The 9,573-nt window shown below is 43.7% G+C and overlaps 1 protein-coding gene across 1 annotated transcript; it reads right to left on the reverse strand.

Moving 5' to 3' along the window:
* Positions 1 to 1,174: 1,174 nt before the first annotated feature.
* LOC107501070 (C2 calcium-dependent domain-containing protein 4A) lies at positions 1,175 to 2,690 on the reverse strand. Its single transcript, XM_016126823.2, has 2 exons — positions 2,584 to 2,690; positions 1,175 to 2,389 (listed from the first exon to the last, which is right to left on the reverse strand). Exon 2 carries the CDS (start codon positions 2,347 to 2,349, stop codon positions 1,231 to 1,233), a length of 1,119 nt encoding a protein of 372 aa, XP_015982309.2. The 5' UTR covers positions 2,350 to 2,389; positions 2,584 to 2,690; the 3' UTR covers positions 1,175 to 1,230.
* Positions 2,691 to 9,573: the final 6,883 nt, after the last annotated feature.

The following is a 9,573-nucleotide window of genomic DNA, read 5'->3' on the forward strand; positions in this document are numbered from 1 at the left end:
AAATAAGCAAAACAAAACAAAATAAGTGCATAATATAATGACAAGTAGTAAGTAATCAGTGCTATGAAGAATAAAGCAGTGGTAGTGATGATGATTTTTTTTTAGATAGGATGGCCAGGGCAGGATGCTTTCAGAAGAAGGTGATATTTACATTTGACGAAAGGGGAATGTGAGAGAGAAAAGTTAAGAATGATTTCAGGTTCTTGGTTCGCATGCAAGGAAGAAAGTGGCAAGTGGCGGAAAAAATAATTAGAGTCTATATATTTCCCCACCCATTGTGCTTTCCACACCATAGATTCCTATAGTTAAGGGCAAACCCTCTTGGGTATAATCGGTTTTCAGTGGACTCAGGTCTATTTATTAAATCAACAAATGAAAATAAATAAGATTAAGAAACCAGTGGGATTAGAACCCAGTGTTCAAAAAACAGACAGTTAACATTTCAACTCATCTGGGAAATCCTATTGCAAAGCCATTAATTACTAGATAACTTTGATAGTTAGGTGGAAATAAAACCACACACAAAAAATTAACTTGTCTACAGGCGCAAGAAAGCCTTCTTTTCTGAAATAACAAGAATTCCCAGGGATCCTTCTGGAGAGGGAAGGGGGGGATGCTAGGAAAATCTATTCTCTACATGACCAGCCATCCACTCACTTTCCCTATTCCTACACAATAATTAAAGACTTTGCTTTCAAAAGAATCTTGTTCTTTCGTAATGGGAAAGGAATTCTTTTCTCACTAAGATATCCTTCTTGAAGGTCTCTCCCTCTGATGCGTGTGTGTGCCCAAATGAGGATATGAACCTAAGCCACATCAAATATGTAAAGCTGTATATATAAATTTTAGAGTTGAGTATGATTCTCAAAGAATAACTTTCGTTTTAAAACTCACAAACCATTAGGCATTAATATAAAGCAAGGAAGAATATCAACGCAGACGGGGTGTAGATCCTTTTGCTTCCAACCACAAGGCAACCTTTTTTGCCTTTGACTGTAAAAAAGGTCTGGAAAAGGGGTTTGGATGCTGTGAATTGAGGTGGGAGTCGTTATTTTTTTCCTTCCCTACCAATAAGCGATGAGAAAGCAGACAGCTTTTGAACTAAAATGTCAATAAATGAAGATCATGCATAGAAAAACGAATAAATAACATTTATTTGTACAAATGGGCTGTCAGTGTCTGAGAGTCCACAGTGGGCAGAAAGCGCCCCGGGGGCAGGGCTGTGCGCCCTCAGAGCAGCAGGAGGGAGCCCAGCAGCAGCTCGCCCTGGCCCAGCAGGCGGCCCCGCTCCAGCCCGCGGCCCTTGTTCTCCGCCTTGACGCGCACGGCCAGGCGGCGCACCTCGTCTTCCGAGAGCCCGTCGAACCAGAAGTCCTGGTCGAACACGGCCTTGCGGCTCCGCCGAACCACAGCGCCGCGCTGCTGGCGCGTCTTGCCCGGCGGCTGCAGGACGAAGCTGACGCGGCAGCCGACGGCGCGGGGCTCGGCGTCTCCTCCGGCCTGGCCCTCGGGGCGCAGCAGCCGGATGCGGAGGCGCCCGCTGGCCCGACTGTACTCGACGGCCAGGCGCAGGGCGCCGCCGGCGCGGTCCAGAGTCACGGTGCCCTCGGCCTCCAGGCGGTCGGGCCGCGGGCTGGGGGGCGCCTGAGGGGACGCGGAGGGGGCCCGGGCCGGGGATCCCAAGCCGGCGCCGCGCTCCTCGTCCTCGTCCCCGCTGGACAAGGAGCGGGCGCGGGCCAGGCCGCGACTCCTCCGAGCCCGCAGCGCGCGGCTCAGCAGCCCTTCGGGGGCGCGCAGGAGTCGGGATCCAGGGGGACGCGAGGCGAGAGTGTTCCGCGGCGGCCAGAGGCCACCAGGGACCGTGGAGGCGGCGGCGGGGGCTCTGCCCAGGGGCTCGGGAGCGGAGCCTCCGCCGCCGCCGCCGTAGGTGTGGGCCCGGGGGCGGGGCGCGCGTTGGGCCGCGGGCGGCTGCAGGAGCGCGGCGGCGCCGGGGCTCCCGAGGAAGAGCGACTCCTTGCGGCGGGTGTGCGGACTCTCCAGCAGCGCGCAGAAGCCGTAGGCGGTGAGCGCGCGGGGCAGGTGCGGCAGCGAGAGCGCGGCCTGCGAGCGCGGGTCCGAGTCCGTACGCCCCGCGCCGTCTTCGGTTCCTCGGGGCCACAGGTCCGGCTCAGCAGCGCACCGCCGGGGCACAGCGGCGGCCGGAGGCGGGGACTCGGGCGCGCAGGGCGCCGGCAGCCGCGGCGGGATGCAGAACTCGGGGATGCGGTCTGGGGTGAGCACGTTGGAGAACGAGGGCTCCAGAGCAACGCTGCCCGCGGCGGAGGCACGGAGTTTCCCGAGGAGCCGCATCCTCGGAGGATGGGGCCAATAGTGACGGGAACAAGCGCTCCTGTTGTGGAGAAAAGATGCTGAGTTTGGGCGCCTGGTCCCTCTAGAGACGTGGCTAGACCCGTCCCCCGAGCCCTCTGAAAGGACCAACGCACCCACTACCCACGCCAGTCCGAGCCGGGTTCTCGGGCACTCAGAAACCTACCCCACCTTCCATTCATTGGTACTAAATAAATAACAAAATAGAAATCAGACCTTTCCCTCTTCCTCAGTCACTCTGGGTCAAGAAGTGCAAGTTTAGTGCCTGTTGTCTCCCGGGACTGGCTGAGGCGCCAACTTCAGCACTGTGGCCAGGACAGTGGCACTCCTCTCTTATACCGGGAGCCTGAATCCCGCCCCCTGGCCGAGAGCTCATCCCCTGTAGGCCCTGGACAGCCCGCTTTCCTGGCCACTCCCTTCCCAGGGCTGGGCGGCCCTGCAATGGGTTTCAGCGTGAACAAAGCTGTCGCGAGAACACCCTCTCGTCATCCCTGGGATTTGCATCTGTTCTGCGTTCCCGGAGTCACTTACACAAGCCTGTGAAAGGTTGCAGGTGAAGAGAGGACACCTCATCGCTCTGCCAAGGGACAATTGACAGCTAAAAATGTGGGCGGCCCCTTGGAGAACGTGAAGCAGGATGAGGAAATAGGAAAGTACTTTTTGCTAGGAGCTAAATCTTGTCACCCTGCATGTGACCTACATCTCCTAAGGACTTCTATTTTACTGCCTCCACCGCACTTGCCACGTATAGACTGATACAGTTTCCATGGTACTCATGTATTAGTTATTTATGCGTCTCCCTCTGCTGGACGTTGGCTTTCTTAATACTTAGGGCTTGGCTCAGTCAATGCCATAAATACTGGTCGAGTGGGTGAATTAATGTATGCAAAAATTTCAGAATGACTTCAGACTCTGCCTGTTATCTTGATTATCACAAAAGATGGGGCTTCTGTCTCATGTCGTAAAAATAACACTATATTTCCCAAACTACTCCTTTTCTCTCTGCTCCAGCATGGAGATACTCAGAAAGAAAGCACGTTAGAGAAAATATAGGTTGCCTCTTTCCACCCCCAACCTTTATTTTCTACGATGAGATAACTGGAAGCACAGAAGGACTTGAGGAAATTCCATAAAGGTTAAAGAAAGCTAGTTAATGGCAGAACCTGGAACTAGCAATTTTCTGTTTATTTGGTTTTGTATGTGGTGCTTCCTGTTATCTGAAATGCTCTTTCTCTACGTATTTTTTTCTTTTTTGGGGGGGGGAGGGGGTAGGAATTCCTGTTTTCTTTTCCATAATTCAGCCAAGCATCATCCCTTGAGAGACCCTTTACCCAACTCCCCTACTACTATTCATCAGCCCCCTCCCTTTTCTCCATAAATAGTCTCTGTACTACCATTGCCTCATTTAGTATGTTGCTTTGGGATTTTTGGGTTACACATTTGTCTCTTTTAATAGACTAAGAGTTTCCTGAGGGCAAGGACAGGGGCAACTCAACCACAGTGGAGTTTGGGGCACCTATTATGAATATATGTAAAATAAAAGTGCTACGATTTGGAACTAGGGTCTGATTCTATCCCAGCTGCCCCATCCAAAGACAAACCTGGCTGTCTTATTCATCTTTTATCCAATTCCAGCACCTGGGAATACAATGCCAGGCAAAGAATAAGTGCTCAGTAAATATTGATAAATTATATTGTTTCGAATTGAGCCCGATCTACAATCCAGGTCCTATGACTGTCAGGTGCTTTTAACCACATATCTCACTATGTTATTCTGTTTTTCTCACTATAAACCAGTGAGGTGGACATTGCTTCCATTGACCAGATGAGAAACTGAGGCTCAGGTTAGAGACTTGTCTAGGGTCAAACTATGAATCGTAGCCCATATATTTTAAGTTCTAATGTTTTGGTCCTTCATCAATCCATTCACTAAGTTAATTATAATTCACTGAGTCTATTGTGTTTCAAGCATGTGTGTGTGACTTGTGTTGCATTTTATACCCAGAATGTTAATTCTCAGTCTACTATTAAGTGTTTTCCGCTATCCTGGCTTTGGAATAAGCACCATTATTTCCAAATAAGATAAGGAGAGTAATTGTTTTCCTGGGCTAGTAACTAATGCTTTCTCTCTTAATTGATCACTGTTCTCTAGCATACTCTTTTTTGGGTGGTGGGGCAAGCAAGGATCAATATGTGGCAAGGGAACAGTAACCATTCCTGCTGAAGCCATACTTGCAAGCAGAGTCCCTGGAGCTCAGACTTCCTCATTTCCCGTTGACTCTTCAGGTCAGTCAGTCTGCAAATCTGTAGGCAAATCATCTCTAAAGCAGAGCACACCTGGTGCATTATGCCCTGATGATGTGTGTCGGCTCATTTCAAATCGGGCCTCAGTGAAAATAGCTTTCACTTTTAAAGGCCTTGTGACATGAACACATAAAATCTTGCCAGTGGGTAAATGCCACTGAAAGCAGTACATGAAATATGAATAATTACACTACCAGTACTTCCATGTTCCTAGAACAAGATAAACATGGCCATAAACACAGTCTCTATTCAGAGGATTTTCCAAAACCAGTAATTTACCATGAATCAATATTCCACAGAAGAGAAAGTAAGAGACAAAAATTAAAATCCTTCTGCGGGAATGCATTTTAGTCACTTATTCACTTTAACCCATAGCGTCAGACTGTATCCAGGAAGCCTGGTTTCCTCTAATTCTGGAATCACGCTGGGAGAAAGTGAAAAACAACCCCTCAGTGGAAACTCTGATCACTCCAGCTTTTTTCATCATCCTGTGCCTCGTCACCATAAAAGGTCCACCATCATCTTGTATTCAAAGCTTTGAAATTGTTATTTCAAAGAAACTATCCCAATGATATTAACTTTTCCTGAACACTCACTATATACTGAATCTTATTTAATCCCTAAGCAACCCTCTAAAGAAGGTCAGGATGTAGAAACTATTATTCTTCGAAGATAAGCAAGTTGTCCAAAGTCTCACATCCAGTAAGAGCAGAGCTGGGACTCAAACTCAGATCTTTATCTCTCCTTATCCTGTGTGCATATAACCACACCCCTATAGTACCTCCCTCAAAGCTGTTTATCCTGAACTTATCTGCTCTCCAGGCAGCTAGGTTAAAGAGAAAAAGACACTTCTTCCAAGGCCTCGCGTTGAAACTATATACCTTATTGTTTACACAAGTACCTAATGGATTAAAGCATGCAATTGTCATGAGCAGGACGTCACTAGTTATGCACAGCAGTACCATGTCATTTGTAAATAGAATCTTTGTCCTCCCAGGAAGTGCATTGATTCATTCTCTTTATCTGTACTATGCCTTGTTCTGAAACAGAATTTTAGGTGATTTACATAACAAAGACCCAGAGAATGTATCAAAGGCTATAGCCAGAAGTGGTGAAAATGAAAATGACCTGTAATGCACTGAGAAAGAATCCTGAATAAACTAGACTTTTGGTGGTGTGCGTGCTACAGTGTGTACAGATATCAAATTATAATTTTGTATACCTGAAACTTCTATAATGTTATCTCAAAAAAAAATTTTGACATGTATCATACCAATGCCCCCGGAATAGGAAGAACAAGGTGTGAAGAGGCTCCAGTGGGAAGACTTGGGATAGTGGAAATTCCTATAGAAGCCTCACAGTCTACTAGCCTTGGAAAACCAGTAAAGGAGTTTAAGTGTCTAGTGGTATGGGAAAGGCCATGTTCCCTTTATATGAAAAAATACAGTCATGGAAAATCATCATCAAGAAGATTGTAGCAACGCCAAAACATGTTTCTGATGGAGCAGTCAATACAACTAGCAATACACTATATATTCCTTAACATCACAGTTGGATAAAGATGTGGTCTCCAAATGCCCAGAACTGGAAAGGAATATAAAATATTGAAATAACTTTTTTGTGTGGATATTGAAATGTTTATCAATGGGCATATTGAAATGTTTTCTGCCCTGGTTCATTGAGAGTCAGTTTGAGCAAGTTTACAAAAATGTGTGCAACTCGATCAGATAAAAATAAAACAAAAGGAAGTAGGTGAATTAGAACAGAAGGTAAAAAGTAGGGAAGATATGATAAAACCAGAAATGAGGTTAGAATGGAAAACGTACAGTGAACATTTATAACTTGCCACAGTGCTGCAGAAAGAGCCCAGGACCTGGCATCCGAAAAGCTGACTTTGAGCTCTAGTTCAGTAATTTACTTTTTATGTGTCCTTGCACAAGTTATTGCACCTCCAAAATGCCTTGTATTCATCTGTAAGGTGGGAAAGACGATAATTTCTTCCAGAAGAGAGAATGGGAATTTTTGCATTAAAGTACTTTTAAGTCATAATGTGCATGCAATCAATCCTTTACTTGCTGTTCCCTGAAAGTATTATACTCCCTCACTTCCATGCCTTTCATATGCCCCGCCTCCTGCCCACCCCCCCACCAGCACACACACATACCTGCCTTCAGGACTCCTATTCATCCTTTTGGGACTATGTTCGAACATCTCTTCCTCTTGAAAGCCCTCTATGAGTACCCATGCTGGGTTATGTGCCCCTTTTCTTTGATATTCAGATCAAAGGTAAGACAGGGGAACGAATCTCGGAATTTTTCAAACTTCGCTTCATAGTGCTGCTCTGCCACTTTCTATGTGTATGACCTTGGCCATGTTAGTAAAACGCTCTAAGCCTGAATGTTATCTACTAAGTGACAGTAATAGTATCACCTTCATTTTGACACAGAAAGCATAAGGTACATAACAGGGCTCAGTAAATTTTGGTTATTATTACTAAAATAACTTCTTTAGAGTAAGTTTCTCATGTTAAACTTTCGAAATTGCTTGATTTGGTTAAGCACAATAAGTCTGTTCACATATGTAGATTTAGCTTTTGAAAACAGTTTATGAAAAACATGTGAAACAACTTTAAAAAACCAAACTAGTTGCTTGTCCACACTGAAAAATCCTCAAAGAACTGCAGACTTTTTAACAGTATTAGAGTTAAATGTTTATCACGCTAACAAATGAAAATCGGGTACATCAAATCAATTTTTCTCCCTGAAGAGTGTCTAGATGCTTCCTAGCATTTGTTTCTTTCATTGTGTTGTTTTCCCCTCTTACATATACAGACATTGGATACTATTTGGTCATTTTTAAGTGCTGTAAATACCTCTCTGTGACTTGTTTTTTATATTTTTATGTCTTTCAAGGAACAGAAGTTTAAACATTTTAATGTAATTTGCTGTATCAAATTTGTGTGTGTGTGTGTGTGTGTGTGTGTGAGACTTTGCTTAATAAGTTCCTGCTCCAAAATCATATATTTTTCTCTATTTTCTTCTGATGTTTCAAAAGTTTTGCTTATTCACATTTAGGCTATTAAGACAACAATGGGCAGAATTTTCAGTGTTCTCTAAAAGTGAAAAGGGCTTCCTTAAGAGGTGATATGCTTTCCGTCTTCGAAAGTGTTCAAGTAGTCTGTACAATCATGAGGTAAGGATGTTACAAGGAGGATGAATATAAACCATATTGTCTGTCTGTTCATAGATCTAAGTGCAACACAGTATTGCTAGAAAATAATCCAACATTTCAAATATTATCTCAGAGTACTTGGTTATCCTCTCTTGACTACACTTACTGATTCTTATTTGAAAGCTACAACCAACTCTACCAAATTATTTGAGGTTATGAACAAGTCAGCAAATGCTGTAAATTGACAGTTTTTGTCATCTGTTGGTTGCTGTGAAGAATCGGATGTAAACAACCTATAGTTTCCTGCCTTGCAACATGACTACACTCTGATTTCATGGGAATAAATGTTACTCACTTTGGTTTTTCAGATTAGTCACAGAAAACACAGACTGCCTGAGCAAGCTCCAACACTATTTAGTTGTGTGAGCCTGGACAAATTTCTTAATTTATTTAAGTTTCATTTTTTGTTTGTTTGTTTTATTCCATGAAGTTATTAGTTGTAGCTATATCCTAAAGTTACGCTGATTAGTAATCCATGTAAAGCCATTATGACAGTGTCTGGAATTTATTCAGTAATCTTATGTTTTGATAATAGTAGTAAAGGTAACAGCAGCATTTTTTCACTATACCCATTGTTATGTCAGGTTAAAATTTTTAGATAGATGAGAACTTATAAAGGAAAAAAAGGCAAATAATTTTAATGGACACCTGGTTCTGAGCCAAGCTCTTTACAAGAGACTTATCTTATCTTTCATTAGTCCTGCAAAGTTACAATTACCTAACTTTTAAATATGAAATTTGGCTCAGAGTTTAAATAACTCCTCCTAAAGTTAGGTACTTGTAGATGGCATCTACATGCTGATGTAAAAGCCTAAAGTCTGTTTATGATGTTAACACTGCCTTTAAGAAGTTACTTGTAGCTCAAAAAAATTGATAGACCTGTTCCCAAAGCCTAGTCACCCTAGGCTGGGCTAGTTACAGTAAACTTACTTCACTTTGAAAGTCGCCCTTTCTTTATAGAAGTGCAGTCAGACATGCCTTGTGTCATATTTTTCTGCTCACAGTTGAAAGTTGACATCATTTGTATGTTTCAAACCAGGCAGGGCAAACCAGCTTGAAGAACCCTACTGTGATTGATTGCATGACAGAGATCCAACAAGACTCTAAGGATGAACTGTCTGAGTTGAATAAAAGGTGGATTCTGGATCCACTGGGATAGTTGGGATTTCCATTTCAGATAGTGATGAATATCATTGTATTCTCATTTGGCATCCCCAAGGCAGAGGCATCTTGGAAAGAAGAAAGTATCATGGTCCCATGGGGGAGGTTATGTACCATGCAAGTAACTATTGAGAGCAGAGGGAGAGTGGAGCCACAGGAGATGTTGCATGAATTTAAAATTTTAGGGCCTAAAAAGAGGCATCTTCAAACTAAACCAATGGATTAAAGAACAAAGCTGTCCACACTCACTGATTCTTTTCTCAGAGTTAAGACTTGGGCTCCTGGTACAGCCTAAATAGTGAAAAACCCTCCAACGATTAATATAGAACGCTTCTTGTTGCCCTTTACAAGCGAGGGCTCTAAAAAAATGACTTTTTTCATCTCAAGTAATGTAAGAAATTCCTATTACAAATAGAACTCAATATTATTTAATTTATATTGCCCTTGAAAGATGTTTATACAAATAAATGCTTTTTTAGTTCATATGTCATCAAAAGTACATTTTATTAT

The sequence above is a fragment of the Rousettus aegyptiacus genome, unplaced genomic scaffold, assembly GCF_014176215.1.
Source record: "Rousettus aegyptiacus isolate mRouAeg1 unplaced genomic scaffold, mRouAeg1.p scaffold_m13_p_3, whole genome shotgun sequence".
Classification (NCBI taxonomy): Eukaryota; Metazoa; Chordata; class Mammalia; order Chiroptera; family Pteropodidae; genus Rousettus; species Rousettus aegyptiacus.

Excerpts from the sequence above, each read along its gene's own strand:
- LOC107501070 (XM_016126823.2), bottom strand. The coding sequence starts at position 2,349 with ATGCGGCTCCTCGGGAAACTCCGTGCCTCCGCCGCGGGCAGCGTTGCT.